This window comes from Meles meles, chromosome 6, assembly GCF_922984935.1.
Source record: "Meles meles chromosome 6, mMelMel3.1 paternal haplotype, whole genome shotgun sequence".
In the NCBI taxonomy this organism is placed as follows: Eukaryota; Metazoa; Chordata; class Mammalia; order Carnivora; family Mustelidae; genus Meles; species Meles meles.
This window is the reverse complement of record NC_060071.1, coordinates 28,259,628-28,279,457: the sequence shown is the minus strand read 5'-3', so window position 1 is coordinate 28,279,457 and position 19,830 is coordinate 28,259,628. Positions and strand designations below refer to the sequence as shown.

Genomic DNA, 19,830 nt, shown 5'->3' with positions numbered 1-19,830 from the left:
GCAGAATGGATGAGCCTGGTGGTGGGTATTAAGGAGGCCATGTATTGCATGGAACACTGCATGTTATATGTAAACAATGAATCTTGGAACACTACATAAAAAAACTAAGGATGTATTTTATGGTGACTAAAATAACACAATAAAAAAAAGAAATTAGTTACTTTGAACTGACTTATTAGATGTAATGTTCAAGTATTTTGAAGATTTTCCTTTATGTTCTTTTATACTGCATACCATGAATATTGGTATGTCGGTTAATTATATGACACTAAATATATAAATAGGTGGTTGTTTATAGGCACATATCAAGGTGTGGACAAATCCTGTGTATGTGCATGTATGTGTATATGTATGTGTATGTATACACACATATATAATCATCTCTATTTGATTTCTAGCAGGAAGGATTTTTTAAAATTATGTTATGTTAGTCACCATACATCATTAGTTTTTGATGTAGTGTACTATGATTTATTTGTGTATAGCAGTGCTCATTGCAACATGTGCCTCCTTAAAGCCCATCACCATGCTCCCTAATCCACACCCCCCACACCTCTGAAACCCTCAAATTTTTTTCCCCAGAATCCATAGTCTCTCATGGTTCATATTTCCCTCTGATTTCCCTCCCTTCAGCTTTCCCTTCCTTCCCCTAATGTCCTCAATGCTATTCTTTATGTTCCACATATGAGTGAAACCATATGATAATTGTCTTTCTCTGCTTGGCTTATTTCACTTGTCATAATGCCTTCCAGTTCCTTCCATGTCAATGGAAATGGTGAGTATTCATCCTTTCTGATTACTGAGTAATATTCCATTGTATATATAGACCACATCTTTATCCATTCATCTGTTAATGGCGTCTTATCTCCTTAGACAGTTTGGCTATTGGGACACTGCTGCTATGAACATTGGGGTTTATGTGCCCCTTATTTTCAGTACATCTGTATCTTTGTAGTAAATACCTAATATTGCAATCACTGGGTCATAGAGTAGCTCTATTTTTAACTTTTTGAGGAACCTCAATTCTGCTTTCCAAAGTGGCTATATGAGTTTGCATCCCACCAACAATGAAAGAGGGTTTCACATCCTCTCCAACATCTGTTCTTTCCTACCTTGTCAATTTTTGCCATTCTAACCGGTGTAAGCTGGTATCTCATTGTGGTTTTGATTTGAATTTCCCTGATGGCTAATAATGTTGGGCATTTTTTCATGTGTCTGCTAGCCATTTGTATGTCTTATTTGGAGAAGAGTCTCTTCATGTCTTCTGCCTATTTCTTGACTTGATTATTTGTTTTTTGGTAGCAGGAAATTTTAATCTGTTATAGACCTCTGGCTTTTCTTTCAATCAATAGTATAGAATTAAATAAAAGGACTACATGTAATTGTGTTTTGCAAATTAAAATTTTTATTTATGGATTATTATGAATTATTATGAGTGTTTCTTATCAAGTGATCAGGGCTTATTTTGTGCCACTGTTAGCACTGTCTGGAGACATTTTTCATTTTCACACTGGGGACTGGAAGCCAAGGATGTTAAACATCCCACAATGTATAGGATAGCTGCTGCAATAAAGAATGATTTATTTCCTAAGGTCAACACTGCTGACTTGATTTATGAACAGTTTAATATAAATAGATTTATCTTTGTGGTTTTCTTGATATAATAGCATACTTGATTGAGAATTGTGATTAAAAAACCCAACATTTTGTTTCCACAACTTTTATTTATTTTCTTAAAGATTGTATTTATTTTTTTGACAGAGAGAGAGAGATCACAAGTAGGCAGAGAGACAGGCAGAAAGAGAGGCGGAAACAGGCTCCCTGCTGAGCAGAGAGCCCGATGCAGGGCTCCCCAGGACCCTGAGACCATGACCTGAGCCAAAGGCAGAAGCTTTTTCTCGGGCAAAGACACTTGAGAACCACTACAATGGGCCCCTCCCACAGAAGATCAGCAAGAAATTCAGCCAAGACAAAGTTCACTAACCAAGGAGAACTGAGCCACCCAGGCGCCCCTTCCACAGCTTTTATTTTTTTTTATTTTATTTTTTTAAAGATTTTATTTATTTATTTCACAGAGAGAGATCACAGTAGGCAGAGAGGCAGGCAGAGAGAGAGAGAGAGAGGGAAGCAGGCTCCCTGCTGAGCAGAGAGCCCGATGCGGGACTCGATCCCAGGACCCCGAGATCATGACCTGAGCCGAAGGCAGCGGCTTAAACCACTGAGCCACCCAGGCGCCCCCTTTCCACAGCTTTTATTTTTTTTTCTTTTTTTTTTTTTTTATTAAATATTTTATTTATTTGACAGAGAGAAATCACAACTAGGCAGAGAGGCAGGCAGAGAGACAGGAGGAAGCAGGCTCCCCACGGAGCAGAGAGCCCGATGCGGGGCTCGATCCCAGGACCCCGGGATCACGACCCGAGCCGAAGGCAGAGGCCTCAACCCACTGAGCCACCCAGGCGCCCCTTTCCACAGCTTTTAAATGAGGGTTAACAAACAGCTCTACATGTGGGTAGAGAAGTTGTAAACTTGTATTTAAACATGGTCTAGCTAAAGTTTTCAATATTTATAGTCATTCACTGGTGACATCATAGTGCAAAGGTGATACTTGAGAGGTGCAAGGCAGCTGTGTCATGCCCATGTTTGGTTCTCTATTGGTGCTTACTGTCCAGGATTCATCATGGGCAGCAGAGCATCCCTTCCTTGGCTGGAACCAAGGTGGAAGCCTGAGCAAGACAGTTCTTGAACTCACCACCTTCATCTAATCTTCTTTCCTACCTTTCCTTGGACACAATTTTCTCAATTTGTCTAGTCCTGAGAAAATAGTTACATGCTTCAGCTAAATAGATCTTTTATTTTTTTCTTTGACAGTTATGAAAACCATGCATTTTCTTTGATTCTTCTAAAACTTTAACTATGATGTTGAACTTCAAAAATAAATTTGAAATGCAACTTACTTGAACGACCTACGTGGAATGACATTTCTTTATGTACAGTTGAACAGTGCCCCTATACGCCAATCTTAAAGAGACAGCATTCCATTTGAATTTAAATTTAATGTGGACAGTAACACAAATTGATGAGAAATTTCTGCCTATGGTATTGTGCTTTCTTTTCAGTGAATCTTCAGTGTGCCTATCTGATAGTAAATTATTTATAGACTGTGTACTTATGTCTGATCCTTCATAAGACATGAGAGCCTGAACTTGTCTTATGTTCACTTGTTTTCATTTTAAAGTTTTTTTGAAAAAAATTGCACATAATCTTGGGGTTTTAAACTGATTCTCATCGTATATCCATTTCTTCTAGGCACTGGCACATCTCCACTTAATAGAATATGTTGGAGAACAGACTGCTTTGCTAATAAAGGTACATTCAATACTGCAATATAATGTGCTTCATCCACTGTTACTTTGATTTGTAAAAAAAAAATCTGGTTAAGAATATATCACAGATTATGTAAAAATTATAGCAGGGAACATTTTTTATCCTGTGTAGCCTAGAAATGGAGACTTTCCCCAAAGAATATATAATTACAGGTGCCTGCAAATTTGCTATTAGCCTTCAGTTAAAACTGTCTAAGAAGGAGAACAAAAGAGACAGCAGTGCTTGTAAATGAATGGACAGACCCAGGGCTCTGCCAGGAGATAAGTTTTGTGTAATTAATGTGTAATTAATGTGTGCTGCCACCAAGAATGGGGCCACCCTTCTTCCCTCCCCAGGGACTTGTTGGCTTAGGTGTGGCTAGGAATCATTCTCCTCAGTTTCTTGTAGACCCTGCTGAGGCTCATGGTATTAGCCTGGAAAACCCAGGCTGGTCCTTTTTGTACACCTGGGTCTGCCTTGGTCTTCTCTTGTGTGAAAGGATGGACTGACAGCCCTGTGAGTTCCACATGTCTTATCATCACCTCCTCAATGTATGTGATTTATCAATGCCTCTGTGATATGTAGCACTGCTACTATCTGCTCCCTTCCAGATGGTCCCAGAGGATCGGCGCCTCACAACTGCCATCATCCTGGTGGTCTGGGTTTCAGCCATTGCCTCATCCTTGATTGACAACATCCCATTCACCGCAACAATGGTGAGTTGCACCATTCCTCCATGTGATAATGACCTGACTTTCGGCCTGGACATGATCTCGGCTCACCAGAGGAAGCAGAGAATGAACCTAGTCCCTTTGCTGCACTCATAACTATAGAGGAAATTTGTGGCAAATGTTGGGGCCAGCAGGGCCAGGAGTGCTGAGTCCACACTGTAGGCTGGAATCCATGGGCCTGCAGCTACAGTGGGTAGTACATCAGTAACTAGTTGTTTCAGGGTTAGCCCAATGGAGAACTGCCACACCTCATGGAAAAGACAATCTGTTTATTTTTTTCTTTTTTAAAGAAAATTGTAAGATACCAAAGATAGGCTGGTTGAAGACAAGACATTCATGATTTATTTCCTGTGAAAACAGAATGTGTTCTAATTGGCTTGTGTGGCTTCTGGTGCTTGGCTTGGGCAGGATTTTGAGTTTTCTGTGTGGTCCTGACTGCAGCTAAAATTGGGATACACATTAGAGGCCTTATACAAGGATGACTAGCCCAGTTTCTGCTGTGTCTTCTGACATTGCTGTTAGGTGTATGGCAGAATTGTTAATTCCTGGTGGACAGTGTAAAGGCAGCAATGGGAGCCTGCATATAGGAACCTGGGATACTGTCATGAACAACTGAGGTCCCAGGTGTGCTAAACATGTGTGACTGCATGAGGACATGACTGGATTCTGGACAGGGGAATTTTCTCTTTTCTTGTGATGTCGAAGGCCCAACCATACTCCTGCACAACAGCCTATGCGAGGGGGCTTCCATGATATTCATTGTCTTGTAGCACATTGGCCCAAGTGAGTAGAGTGGAGAATCTGCAGTGAGGAGGACTCTCTCACGGGACCTTAGGTTGACCTGGCACTCAATGTTACTCACTCATTCCCTGAGATTGTCACCTATTGACTCTTTACTAGCTACCATTCTTCCATGGTCTGGGTTCAGTAATTTTGAGCTCATTTTGTGGCTGTTATTTTGTCATGAAGTTCTGTGTTAGAGAAGTTGTACACATGTTGTTGAATGTCCTGGTTTGGGCTCAGCAGGTACTATCATGACTGGCTGTGATGCTGTGGCCCCACAGACGGTCAACAGCAGTGGCATTTCTCAAGCAGACTAAGGCAGCTGGGCTCTGGGCTTCCGAAACACCAGCCAGGTTGTGTGTGCCTTCCATTCTCCAGATGAGGTAGTCTTCAGAAGACCCAACGTGTGTGAGCCCATGACACTACACAATGCAGCCACAGCAAACCCTAATCTGCCCTTGGGGCTCTGCATATTCATGAAGCTGCTATACCTGCCTCCTGGTGAAGCTTTTTGGTTTTAGGACCCAGATCCTCTCTGAGAGTGAATGAGAGGGTACCTTTTGTTAGCAATGTAGGCCCCTCCATTTTCTAAAAATATGACACTTCTGATGTTTTCATTTTAACAGTTAATTTTATTACCTAAAATTTAAATTAAGAATAATCAAGAGAACCATGAAGGATAGTATAATAAATATCTGTATGCTCACCACCCAAAATGAGGAAATCCAAGTATTGTCTTCTCTTCACCTTAAGTTTTCTTGTTTGTTTTATTTTTAATTTTTTTAAAGATTTTTATTTACTTATTTGACAGACAAAGATCACAAGTAGCCAGAGAGGCAGGCAGAGAGAGAGGAAGGGAAGCAGTCTCCCTGCTGAGCAGAGAGCCCGATGCAGGGCTCAATCTCAGGACCCTGGGACCTGAGCTGAAGGCAGAGGCCTCAACCTGGGACCCTGGGATCATGACCAGAGCTGAAGGCAGAGGCTTTAACTCACTGAGCCACCCAGGTGCCCCTGTTTGTTTTATTTTTAAGAAATAAAACAGATGAACATGACATTCTCTGTTCCATGCCTTAAACTCCAGGATCATGTCCATCCTTCCCTGTACTGAGAGGACTACCTGCATGAATTTGGGACATATCCATTCACTTGATGGCCCACTATGGAGCAGACTGAGGGAAAGATCTTGGTTTATGTGAGTCAACGTGGACAGACACCAAATATACAAAGATACCAAAGATACAGCTATTGCATAAATTGGCATGCAGCTTTCTAAAACTGCCAAATCTGTTCTGTGACTCAGCAGGCTGGTGGGTGGTGTCCACAGTGACTGCATAAGAGGAGAACATGGAGAGCCACCCAGGTTTTCACCTTAGTCTGGAGGGCCGAAACATATCTGGCTGGTGGATGGAATTTCATGTTGGTGACATTCCCACGTTCTCAGCTTTGCTGTTTTCCTGGGGGCTGAACAAGAAGACCCAAGAGAATTTTATGGAAATACTATCAGGTCAATATGGGGGTAGAGATAGGTTTGCATGCCTGTGCCCATCAGAAATGCAGTGAACACACTGGAGCTGCAACCCAGGTTCCTGCTGCCCAGCATGCAGAGGAGAGCCTGTGTTTCAGCCCAACCTCATTCTGCTGTGAGAACATGCTCTGGCCAAAGTCATTCTCCAGGTCAACAGGACACATGTCTATAGAAACTTAATTAAAAAGTGTCAGAAACCTGGCAGATACATTCAGCATTTCCAGTGACTAATAATGCTGGCCAATGTTCTGGTGGGGAAACAGAGGCTGTGCCTGACAAGTTTGTGGGGCATTTACTCAAAATTTCTTTAGAAAATTATGAGCATGATTCCATTTTTCCAAGGTAGTGAGTTGGATAGACCAAACAAACAAACAAACAAACCAAAAAACCCCATCTTTTCGTGGGTGGTGTCTTCTCTCCAGAGTGTGTCTTTAAGTTGGAGGGCATTCCTCCAGTGTTCATACTGTCAACTGTGAGCTGAGAGCAGCAGGGAAGAAGCACTATTCACATTTATTCATGACCTTTCTCTTCCTCCAATGGTCAGAATAGAACACTAAATAATTCAGAAAATGCAGAATACTTAAATTCTAACTGGCAGGATCATGCTATTGAATTTTTGCTTATTTCAAAGTGTCCAGAGTCAAAAGAACTAGATCATAGACGGGCTTATCTCTCTAATTTGACTGGATGGGGCTTCAGTGAAAATTAAAACACAAGCATAGCCAGACTTTGGAAGAGCACTCCAGGGCTTTTGGGGATTAGATTTGTTCCTTTAAATTTTCCTTATTCATTGAGCTTTCCCCTTCATTTTGGCTTTTGCTTATCTTTAATGGTAATGCTATTAAATAATATTTAACATTAGTAAGTCAACTTAATATTGCTATTTCATCATTGTTTAGGGCAATCAGAACAGACATGGAGCTTCTGAAGCAGGAAGCTTGAAGCCCCCCTCTCTTCTTACTCTTTGTGTCATTGTCACTTGCTTGGGACAGAGTGTGACCCAAATAGCTGAGACCATGGGAGGCACTGGAGGCTTTTGACAGTGGCTGTCCACCAGTTGGTTTGGAAATATTTCCTTTTTGTTTTGTTTTGTCTTTAATTTTTAATTAATTAATTAATTTTTAAGTAGCCTCCACATCTAGCATGGAGCCTAGTGTGGGGTTCAAACTTGCAGCAATGAGAGGCAAGACCTGAGCCTACAAGAGTCGTACATTTAACTGACTGAGAAACTCAGTCACCACTTTAATTTTTATTTTTTTAATTGAGGTATAGTTAACATGCAGTGTTATGTTGTTTTATACAATATAATGATTCAACAATTCTATAAATTACTCAGTGCTCATAGCTTTAAGTGTGTTCCTTTTTATTTTTGTAGATATAGTTGACACACAATGTTACATCTGTCTCAGGTGTACAACATAGTGATTTGACAAGTTTACACATTATGCTGTGTTCACCACAGTGTAACTATCATCTGTCCCAATATATGCCTATTATTATATCATAACTGTATCATTTATGCTGTGCTTTTTATTTCTGTGATTTATTCATTCCATATCTGAGCACCAGTATCTCCCACTCCCCTTCACCCTTCACCCTTTCCCCTCCTCCTCTCTGGAAACTAATTTGTTCTCTGTATTTATAAGTCTGATTTTGCTTTTTGGTGTTTATTCATTTGTTGTTGTTGTTGTTTTCTTAAATCCCACTTATGAGTGAAATGATATGGTGTTTGTGTTTCTCAGCTTTAACAAATCTTTTCATACAGGGTAATCCCATTAACATCTGTGCTTACCTTCTTTCCCCTTCCTACCTACAGCTGATAAGGAGCTATGGGAGCCACACATGAACTCAGACCTGATTTTGTAGGCACCTTCTTAGGTATCCCCAGTACATTGTACTAGAGACTGTATTGGAAGCCTGCAATACATTGTTAATGACTGAGAATTCCCTGACAACCTTTCTCCATTTAAACCTTATCTTTTCCGCCTCATTTGCTTGAATAGGAAGAATTCTCAGGCTATTTTCAAGTTAAAATGTGATTATTCTTGTCCTGGATGTTGAATTCAAAGGATGCATATAATTTATGCATATAATTTTGTGGGTTGTCTCTGACTTCTTGGATCTTCATCATTATCTGTATTATCATTTTAACCTTGGTGAGAAAGTCAGTTTTTCATGGCTTGTTCTCATGTACCTTCTTCCTTTAGCTCTTTGTATTCTCCTCCCTGCTATCTGCCCTGCAGGAGGTGCTAGGGCAGAGGGCAGACTGTTAGCAAAGAAAAATGCTCTTACAGGGTGGTAAAAGTCAGAAGCATTTCACATTTGCTTTTGCTATCTACATAATCTCATTTTGTTTTCATTCATCTTTTCTTTTCTTTTTCTTAATTGTGTTATGTTAGTCACCCTAAAATACATCATTAGTTTTTGATGTAGTGTTCCAAGATTCATTGTTTATGTACAACACCCAGTTCATCTTTCATCTTTTCTTAAAACATCCAGTAGCAAAATGATGTGGAGGGTCGAACCTGGTCCAGCAGATTGTAGTTGGGTTTAATAACATGAGCATTTGTAGCAATAAACAGCTCAGGTTGTGGAGAAGGTGAGCCTGGGCTTGAATCCCAGCTCTATCATAGTGCAGGCTGAGAACACACTGGGTTAGAGAAGCAGAAATGACAGCAGCAGAGATGCTGTTTTCCCCATTAGGTTGGTGGAGCTCCTCCAGTTGGATCACTGTGGTACTGGCAGGCTGTCAGGTTGGAAGTCAGCCCTTTGGGGCAGTACACACCTTTTTGGGAGGGGCTTCCCCCTTCTCAAAGAGAATGACTTCTGAGGGGCCCTGCAGTGCCTACGCTGAGGAGAGCAGGTGTGGTGGGGATAGGAAGGGCAGGTGCTGTGGGTATAGAGAGAGGGCCCTGCAGTGCCTTCACCTTCCATGACCCAAGGACTGGTCACTACACTGCCAGATCCTAGTTCCATGGAACCCAAGTGGCACATTTGGGACACTAATAGCCTCAGAGAAGGTTGATCACAACTTGTCTCAGAGACCTAGGAAAACAAACAATAAATTGTGATAACACTTTCTGGAACTAAAACCCCTAACTTTTAAAAAATGTTGAATAATGAATTGAAGAAGAATCAGTGCTTTAGGTCTGAGTTAGTGGGTTTGAAGCCAAGTGAAAGAACTAACTAAAAGTACAGAACAAACGTACAAAGGAACAAAATCATGAAAAAAGATAAGAGATTTGGTGAGACCCAGAAGACCAAGCATGGTTATGATAGGAATTCCAGGAAGAAGAAAAGGAATGCATTGCATTGACAATGTGCAGCCTCTCCATCTCAAGTGGGGTCTTGGTGGCAGCAGCCTTGGAGCTTGTACAAATGCATGCCTTGGCTAGTCAGAACTGTCAGAACCTGCACCTGGACAAGATGCTGGGTGACCACCTGCACATGTACATTGGAGATGTGCTGGTCTGGGCCAAGGCTCCAACCAGGGGTGTTCCCCTACCACTATCAATATGCCTGCAATTGCAGAACTATGATCCCACCCTCTCCACTCTCAGGATCCCCTGTGAAGATGCAAGCCATCCTTACATGGCTTATTAAATTCCACACAAAAGAAATCCAACCAGGAGTAGGTAATTCCTCACAGGCTCAAGCACCTTCCCTTCTATCAAAGATGGCTGGAACAAGTTGAGTGTCCAAATTTAATGTCTCACCTGGGGAGAGTCTGCAGGCATCAGCAGCAAAATGACAACAAGCAAGAGTGCTAGCTGAGGATAAGTGAACACTGACCCTAGTGGCAGTGGGTTTAAGGAAGGCAGGTGGTAGGTGCAGGGAGGGTAGGTATGGTGGAGTAGAGGGAGAGCAGGTGTGCTAGGCCAGGGAGAGAAGGTGTGGTGGGGACAGGAAGGGCAGGTGCTATGGGCATAGGGAGGGCAAGGTGTGCTGGGTCAGAGGGAGGGTAGTACCTGTCCAGGTGTAATATATCTTCTCCCTGCAGGGACATAGGCTTGGTGTATGAACTCATTAGATTTTTCCAAAAAATCAGGTATCACTATTTTTCTATGAAAAATTCTCAATTCTCAAATGTTGACAATAAATTCAATTTCAAAACTGACCCTGTTGGCTTCTGCTCTTTACATTCTCTTTCACAGAACAGGCTGTCTGATATTACACTGCATTGTCCTAGGGCAGCTGTCCACCTGAAAGTGCTGTGCTGCCCCTTTGGCATTGCTTCATGTCCTTGGGCAGCCCCTTGCCCTGAGAACCACCATTACTTCCTGTTGTTGTCTACCTGGGCCACCTCAGCCCCTCTCTGGGCATCTCCTGCCACATGTCTCTTTCATTCCTATAAGGGACAGCCTATCTAGCTTCCTTTTATTTATTTAAAATTTTTTTTATAAACATATAATGTATTATTATCCCCATGAGTACAGGTCTGTGAATCGCCAGGTTTACACACTTCACAGCACTCACCATAGCACATACCTTCCCCCCATGTCCATAACCACACCACTCTCTCCCTACCCCCCTCTGCCTGGCCACCCTCAGTTTGTTTTGTGACATTAAGAGTCTCTTATGGTTTGTCTCTCTCCCAATCCATCTTATTTCATTTATTCTTTTCCTATCATCCAAACACCCCATGTTGCAACTCCACTTCCTCATATTAGGGAGATCATATGATAGTTGTCTTTCTCCAATTGACTTATTTCGCTCAGCATAATACCCTCTAGTTCCATCCACGTCATTGCTAATGGCAAGATTTCATTTCTTTTGATGGCTGCATAGTGTTCCATTGTACATATACCACATCTTCTTTATCCATTCATCTGTTGATGGACATCTAGGTTCTTTCCATAGTTTGGCTATTGTGGACATTGCTGCTATAAACATTCGGGTGCATGTGCCCCTTTGGATCACTACATTTACTGGCCTCCATTTATTTATTTATTTATTTATTTGTTTATTTTCAGCGTAACAGTGTTCATTGTTTTTGCACCATACCCAGTGCTCCATGCAGTACGTGCCCTCCCTATTACCCACCACCTGGTTCCTCAACCTCCCACCCCTTTCAAAACCCTCTGGTTGTTTTTCAGAGTCCATAGTCTCTCATGGTTCATCTCCCCTTCCAGTTTCCCTCAACTCCCTCTCCTCTCCATCTCCCCATGTCCACCGTGTTCTTTGTTACGCTCCACAAATAAGTGAGACCATATGATACTGACTCTCTCTGCTTGACTTATTTCGCTCAGCATAATCTCTTCCAGTCCCATCCATGTTGCTACAAAAGTTGGGTATTCATCCTTTCTGATGGAGGCATAATACTCCATCGTGTATATGGACCACATCTTCCTAATCCATTCATCCGTTGAAGGGCATCTTGGTTCTTTCCACAGTTTGGCGACCGTGGCCATTGCTGCAATAAACATTGGGGTACAGATGGCTCTTTTTTTCACTACATCTGTACCTTTGGGGTAAATACCCAGCAGTGCAATTGCAGGGTCATAGGGAAGCTCTATTCTTAATTTCTTCAGGAATCTCCACACTGTTCTCCAAAGTGGCTGCACTAACTTGCATTCCCACCAACAGTGTAAGAGGGTTCCCCTTTCTCCACATCCTCTCCAATACACGTTGTTACTAGCCTCCCTTTAATTGTTAATTCTCTTGCACTCAGTCAGGAGCTATCCTTCTCAGAGTCCTGGATCGGATGCTAATTGTAGGGGTTAGAGGTCAGGCAGCAAGGCATGTGTCTTCCTGCTTAGATAGCTGCAAAAGGGCTTTATATGTATTTTTAGATGAATTGATACTACAGTATTTAAATATAAGTGTATTGATTTAAAAGAATGATGGAATGCTTTTGTTTAATAATGTCAACATATGCTAGCAATTACATTCTTGGGAACTATTTTAAATTAGGATGACAAATTTTACATATTAACTTAAAATGTATGAGCTAGCCACATTTTTCCCCCCAGAATTCCTTGGGGACATAGCTGAAGTGACCAGCCCAGTGGTGGGCCCTCAGCTGGGTGTTCTTGTATTGGGCTCTGTGCTGGGCTGTTGCAAGTAATATTTCACGGGGTAAAGTGATGATTGTCCTAGGATGACCCTGTAGCAATATCAAGAAAAGAAGTTGTTTTGTGCAGACCTAAACCCAAACTAGCAATCTCAGCGGAACACAGAGGGTCCTGGCTCAGCACATCAAGCAGTTTGTGTAGCCCTTGCTGGCATCCCAATGGGCTTTGATGCAGGCAGCAGTCCAACCTCACATGTATTTTTCCCTATGTTGGGGATCGCTTGGGGCCCAGCTGGGATCAGTCCAAGCAGAGCCTTTCCCAACACCTGCGTGCTTTTCAACATCCACAGCACCATGATCCAGGATTCACTCCTCTTTGGTCTCTTTCCATGGTCTCTTTCCAAGGACATCCATTGTGTAGGACTGAAAGAAGCTCATTTTGATGATGTGTGGAAGATCTGGTAATTGATACCCTTAATACTATTCATGTGCTTTAGCTCCCTTAAAGTCTTTTGTACCCCCAAAGAGAAATGTAACCCAGTTCCGGACACTGCTTGTTTGTGGCTGATAACTTTGTGACCCAACTCAACAGTCCTTCTGGCTAATCCACCCTCCTTTACACTCTCTTTCCTCCTTAAACACCTATCTGTCATGACTATTATTAGGATTATCTCTATGTATTAATCCTTAACTCCATTGCCTCTATTTGGCTTCAAATAGTACTTTGGCAAAGTACAATAGTACTTTGGCAAAGTACCACCTGTTGCCAGATTAAGTCTGTCCCCTTTTCCTCCACCCCATATGAACAGACAGTGGAGCAGAGCAGCAAGTCCCACATTGCCATCTTGCTTCCCAGCCACAGCACAGCACTTCTCTCATGGCTCCTCACTGCTGCCTGCCACACAACTTCTCCCTGGGCCTCATCTTCCCAAGAGTCTTGACGACTTCTGCATATTTCTTATCTCCCTTTGAGCCTTCAGCGCCTTTCCCTTCCTTCCTAGAAGTTGATGACTTTGCTTCCCCTTTGTGAAGCAAAGATGAAAGCAGTCATGTGGAGGTTTCACAAGCAATGACCACTGTAGTTACCTAGTACATACTACATTCCTTCCAGTTATATGGAGGGGATTCTTATTCTCAATGGAGGCCAACCCCTCCACCCGGCACCAAAGCCAGTTCTTTCCTCCATAATGTGTTTTTCACTCTCCACTGCATCATTCTTATCGAGATCTAAACATGCTACCATCTCCCTCTCATGAAGAACCCCAGTGAGCCATGCAACTCTGTGACTCCCTTCCCTTTCTTTTACTTTCATTAACAGCCAAACTCTTTGAAATCACTGTCTATCCTTGCCATCCTCATCTTGCTGTAATCTCTCTTCATTTTTCTCTTGACCCCACTGCAAGACCTCATGATATTCACACTTGTGAGAAATCCAGTGGTGCTTCTGGTTCTCTTCTAACCCGGCCTGTCAGCCACACATGGTGGAGGCAACCTCTCTCCTCCTTGTGCTCCTTTCCCTGTTTGGCTCCTCAAGGTTCTCCTCTTATTCATGCAGCCACTCCTTCTTTGTCTTCTTCCAATGGCCTTCTTCACCTTTCAGCTCCCAAACACTGGACTCAGTTATGACCACTTCATTCCCTAGACTCATTGCAAGTGGCCTTATCCAAGTTCATGCTTTAAATTCCATCTACTCCTGGGCTTCTCTGCAGACTCCAAGGCTCAGGTATCCAGTTGCCCCTTCACCTCTCCACTGAGATAAAACGTGCATCTCAAACTTAACATGCTCCAAATCAAATCCTGATGTGTTCTTCCCCAATCTTACTCATTTCCATAAAAATGTCATTTTCTCAGTTTCTCAGGGCTCCAAATCCTAGAACCAATCTGAGCCCTTGTTTTTTCTTACAACATACAGCCAGCTGTCCCTTGAAGCTTCTAAATATGGCCAATTTCCATAGCCTTTATCACTGCCCCCAAATCCTAGCCAACATTCCCCACCTGTGTATTGCAGTCACCTTCAAATTGTTCTGTTTCCACTCTTGCTCTACCCCCAAGCATCCATTCTCCACTGAGGATTCCCACTTTCCTCAACACAACTCAGAGTTTCATAGTGCCTACATGTCTTCCTGATCTGGCCATAGTCACCTCTGATGTCACTTCCTATCAGTCTTCTCTTTATCCACTTAGCTCCAGCTACACTGACCTCCATAGCTTTCCTTGGACATGTCAAGCAAGCTCCTGCCTTTGTACATTCTATTCCTTCAGCCTGAGACTCTTTGCACAGATCATTAGGAGCTTAGTCTTACCTCCTCAGCTTTCATTAAGTTTTTTTAAAATATTGCCCAGTGCTAAAGTGATGCCCGCATCTCCTTTTTGCTTATTTTTTCTCCACTTTTTAAAATATTATGTTATATTAGTCACAATACAGTACATCATTAGCTTTTGGAGTGTTCCGTGACTGACTGTTTGCATATGGCAGTGAGTGCTCCTTGCAATACGTGCCTTCCTTAATAACTATCATGAGGCCAAACCATTCCTCCACCCCTTTCCCTCTGAAACCCTCAGGTTGTTTCCCAGGGTCCATAGTCTCTCATGGTTCATCTCCCCCTCTGATTTCCCCCCACTTCATTTTTCTCTTCCTTCCCCTAATGTCCTCAGTGCTATTCCTTATGTTCTACAGATAAGTGAAACCATATGATAATTGTCTTTCTCTGCTTGACTTATTTCACTTAGCGTAATCCCCTCCAGTTCCATCCATGTCAATGCAAATGGTGGGTATTCATCCTTTCTGATTGCTGAGTAATATTCCATTGTATATATGGACCACATCTTCTTTATTCATTTGTCTGTTGAAGGGCATCTCATCTCCTTCCACAGTCTGACTATTGTGGACATTGCTCTTATAAACATTGGGGTGCATGTGCCCTATTTTCACTACATCCATATCTTTGGATACCCAGTAGTGCAATTGCTGGATCATAGAGTAGCTCTATTTTTAACTTTTTGACGAATCTCCTCAAAGTTTTCCAGAGTGGCTGTACCAGCTTGCATTCCCACCAACAATGAAAGAGGGATCCTCCCTCTCCACATCCTCTCCAACATTTGTTGTTTCTTGCCTTGTCAATTTTTGCCATTCTAACTGGTGTTAGGAGGTATCTCAGTATGGTTTTGTTTTTAATTTCCCTGATGGCTAATGATGTTGAGCATTTTTTCATGTGTCTGTTAGCCATTTGTATGTCTTCTTTGGAGAAGTGTCTGTTCATGTTCTCTGCCCATTTTTTGACTTGATTTTTTGTTTTGTTTTTGTGTGTTGAGTTTGAGAAATTCTTTATAGATCTTGGATACCAGCCTTTTATTTGTAGTGTCATTTGCAAATATCTTATCACATTCTTTGGGTTGCCACTATTTTGTTGACCATTTCCTTTGCTGTGCAGAAGATTTTATTTTGATGAAGTCCCAAAACTTCTTTTTCACATTTGTCTCCCTTGCTTTTGGAGGCGTGTCATGAAAGAAGTTGTCATGGCCAATGTGGAAGAGGTTACTGTCTGTGTTCTCCTCTAGGATTTTGGTGGATTCCTGTCTCACACTGAGGTCTTTAATCCATTTAGAGTTTATCTTTGTGTACAGGGTAAGACAATAATCAAGTTTCATTCTTCTATACATACTGTCCAATTTTCCCAGCACCATTTATTGAAGAGACTGTCTTTTTTTCCACTGGATTTTTTTTCCCTGCTTTGTCGAAGATTAGTTAACTATAGAGCTGAGGGTTGATTTCCTGGAGATTCTATTCTGTTTCATTGATCTATGTGTCTGTTTTTGTTCCAAGGCTATGCTGTCTTGGTGATCATAGCTTTGTAATATAGCATGAAATCAGGCAATGTGATGCCCCAGCTTTGTTTTATTTTTCAACATTTCCTTGGTGATTCAGGGTCTTTTCTGGTTCCGTATAAATTTTAGGTTTGTTCCAGTTCTTTGAAAAATACCAATGGTATTTTAATAGGGATGGCATTGAAAGTGTAGATTGCTCTGGGCAGCATAGACATTTTAGCAATGTTTATTCTTCCAATGCATGAGCATGGAATATTTTTCCATCTTTTTGTGTCTTCTTCAATTTCTTTCATAAGTGTTGTGTAGTTTCTAGAGTAGAGATCCTTCACCTCTTTGGTTAGGTTTATTCCAAGGTATCTTATGGTTTTTGGTGCTATTGTAAATGGAATTGATTCTGTAATTTCTTTTTCTACAGTTACATTTTTAGTGTCTAGGAAAGCAACTGATTTCTATGCATTGATTTTGTATCCTGCCACATTACTGAACTACTGTATGAGTTCTAGTAGTTTGGGAGTGGAGTCTTTTGGGTTTTCCGCATAAAGTATCACGTCATCTGTGAAGAGAGAGACTTTGACTTCTTCTTTGCCAATTTGAACACATTTTATTTCTTTTTGTTGTCTGATTGCTGATGCTAGGACTTCTAGTGCTATGTTGAATTAAACATTTTTAATTTAAAACATTAAAGCATTTATTAAGTGTTTTAAATATTTTGTAAAATTCACCAGCTTGGAAGTGTTCCCTCCTCTTCTCTATTTTGGAAGACTTTGAGAAGGACTGACATTAATTCTTGGAGTATTTGGTGAATTCACCAGTGACACTATTTGGTCTTGGGCCTTTTTTTTTTAAGACTTTTTGTTATTGGTTCAATCTTCTTACTAATTATTACTAATTACTAAGATTTTCTATCTTTTTTTGTGATTCAGTTTTGGCAGGTTGTGTGTTTTAAGGAATTTCCATTTCTTCGTGGTTGTCTAATTTGTTGTTGTATAACTATTCATAGTAGTGTCTTATAATCCCATGCACTTCTGTGGTATCAGTTATGATGTTTCCTTTTCCATTCCTATTTATTTGAGTCTTCCTTTTTTCTTAGTCTAGCTAAATGTTTGTAAACTTTATCTTTTCAAAAATGGCTTAGTTTCATTGATCTTTTCTGTTGCTTTTCTAGTTCATTTCATTTATTTCTGCTCTGATTTTTTTTTGTTCCTTCTGCCAACTTAAGGCTTAATTTGTTCTTCTAGTTTCTCAATGTATAATGTTAGATTGCTTATTTGCTAACTTTCTATTTTTCCTAATGAGGGTATTTGTTGCTATAAACTTCCTTCTTAGAATTGCTTTTGCTGTATTCCATAGGTTTTGGTATGCTATGTTTTTGTTTGTATCAACATACTTTTTATTGACTCTTTGATTTCTTCTTTGACCCATTGGTTCTTCAGGGGCATGTTGTTTCATTTCCACATATTTATGGGTTCTTCAGCTTTTCTCCTGTTACTGGTTTTTAGTTTTATATCATTATGATTGAAAAAAATACTTGATATGGTTAAATCTTAAATGTGTTAAAACTTGCTTTGTGACTTAACCTATGACTTATCCTGGAGAATGTTCAGTTTGTGCTTGAGAAAAATGTGTGTTTTTCTGCTATTGTGTGTAATGTTCAGTATGTCTTTTTGGCCCATTTGTTCTAAAGTATTGTTCAGATCCAATATTTTCTTTTTTAAAAATTTTATTTATTTATTTGACAGAGATCACAAGTAGGCAGAGAGGCAGGCAGAGAGAAAGATAGGAGGAAGCAAGCTCCCTGCTGAGCAGAGAGCCTGATGTGGGGCTCAATCCCAGGATCCTGAGATCATGACCTGAACTGAAGGCAGAGGCTTTAACCCACTGAGCCACCCAGCACCCCCAATATTTCCTTTTTGATTCTTTGTCTGAATGATCTCTCTTTTGTTGAAAGTGGGTCTTAAAGTCCACTACTAATATTGTATTGTCTAGTTCTACCTTCACACCTGTCAATATTTGGTTAATATATTTAGGTTCTCTGATGTAGGAAGCACATACTTTTATAATTATTATAATCTCTTTTCAACCTGAATTCTTTATCATTATAAAATGACCTTCTTTGCTTCTTTACAATTTTTTGATTTAAAGTCTATTTTGTGTGAAATAATTATAGCTATCCCTGCCCTATCTGGTTTGCATTTACATGGAGTATCTTTTCTTGTCACTTCATTTTGAGCCTATATGTGTCTTTGATGTTGACGTGAGTATCGTGTGGAAATATTTAATTGGTCTTGTTTTTAATTTTTTTAAAACCTGTTCAGCCACTCTGAGCATTTTGATTGGGAAATTTAACCCACTTACATTTAAAGTAATTATTGGTAGGTAAGGACTTACCTTTGCTATCTTGTTAATTGTTTTCTCATTATTCTGTAGTTCCTTTGTTCCTCCCTTGAGGTCTAACATTGTAAATTGATGCTTTTTTACAGTGCTATGCCTTCAATCCCTTCTCTTTATTATGTGTGTATCTACTATAGTATCTACTAAATGGTTTTTGCATTGTGGTTACCCTGAGAATTTCATAAAACATCTTGTAGTTATAATAATCTATTTTAATCTGATTAACTCAGCTTTGGTTACATACAAAAAGTCTAAGCTTTTTCTTTTTCCTCATTTAAAATTTTTAATGTCACAATATACATCTTTTCATCTGTCTATCTATTATCAGATTCTTGTAGCTATAGTAATTTTTGATACTTTTGTCTTTTAACCTTCATACTAGAGTTAAGTGATTCACAATCTATCACTATGGTGTTAGAGTATTCTGAATTAGACTCTATTCTTATATTTACCAGTGAGTTTTATACTTTCATTTGTGTTTGTTTTACTCATGAGTAACATTTCAGCTTGAAGAACTTTCTGAAACATTTATTGCAAGGTAGACCTAACAGTGATGAACTTCCTTAACATCTGTTTGTTTGGGAAAATATTTATTTTTCCTTCATTTCTAAAGGGCTGCTTTGCTGGTAAAGAATTCTTGGTTGACAGTACTTTTCTTTCAACACTTGAATATTTTCTTGTGGACTGCAAGGCTTCTGATGAGAAACCTACTGATGGCCTTATGGCCCTTGCATGACAGAAAATATTTTCTCTTGCTGCTTTTAAAATTCTTTGTCTTGGGTGCCTGAGTGGCTCAGTTGGTTAAGTTTCTGCTTTCAGCTTAGATCATGATCCCAGGGTCCTGGGATTGAGCCCTGCATTGGGTTCCCTGTTCAATGGCGTGTCTGCTCCTCCCTCTTTCTCTGTCCCTTTTTCTCCCTCTGCCCTTCCTCTGGCTTTTCTCTCTCTTGCTCACTCTATCTTTCAAATAAATAAATAAAATCTTAAATAAAATAAAATAAAATTCTTTATCTTGATTTTAGGCACCTTAATTATAATGTAGTCTTAGAGAAGAATATTTGGGTTCAGATTTTGGGGTAATCTCTTAGCTTCATGAACTTGGGTATCCAGATCTCTCCCCAGCTTTGGGAAGTTCTCAGCCATTATTTCTTTAAATAAACTTGATACTCCTTTCTCCCTCTCTTTTTTTGGGATTCTAA

At 40.5% G+C, this 19,830-nt stretch overlaps 1 protein-coding gene across 1 annotated transcript in view; it reads left to right on the top strand.

Moving 5' to 3' along the window:
* Window positions 1–19,830, top strand: part of OCA2 (OCA2 melanosomal transmembrane protein) — a 530,032-nt gene that overhangs the window by 323,604 nt on the left and 186,598 nt on the right. The window contains exons 19-20 of the mRNA XM_046009122.1: window positions 3,307–3,366; window positions 3,975–4,079. Coding sequence (XP_045865078.1) covers window positions 3,307–3,366; window positions 3,975–4,079 — 165 coding nt within the window. The remainder of the gene's footprint in view (window positions 1–3,306; window positions 3,367–3,974; window positions 4,080–19,830) is intronic.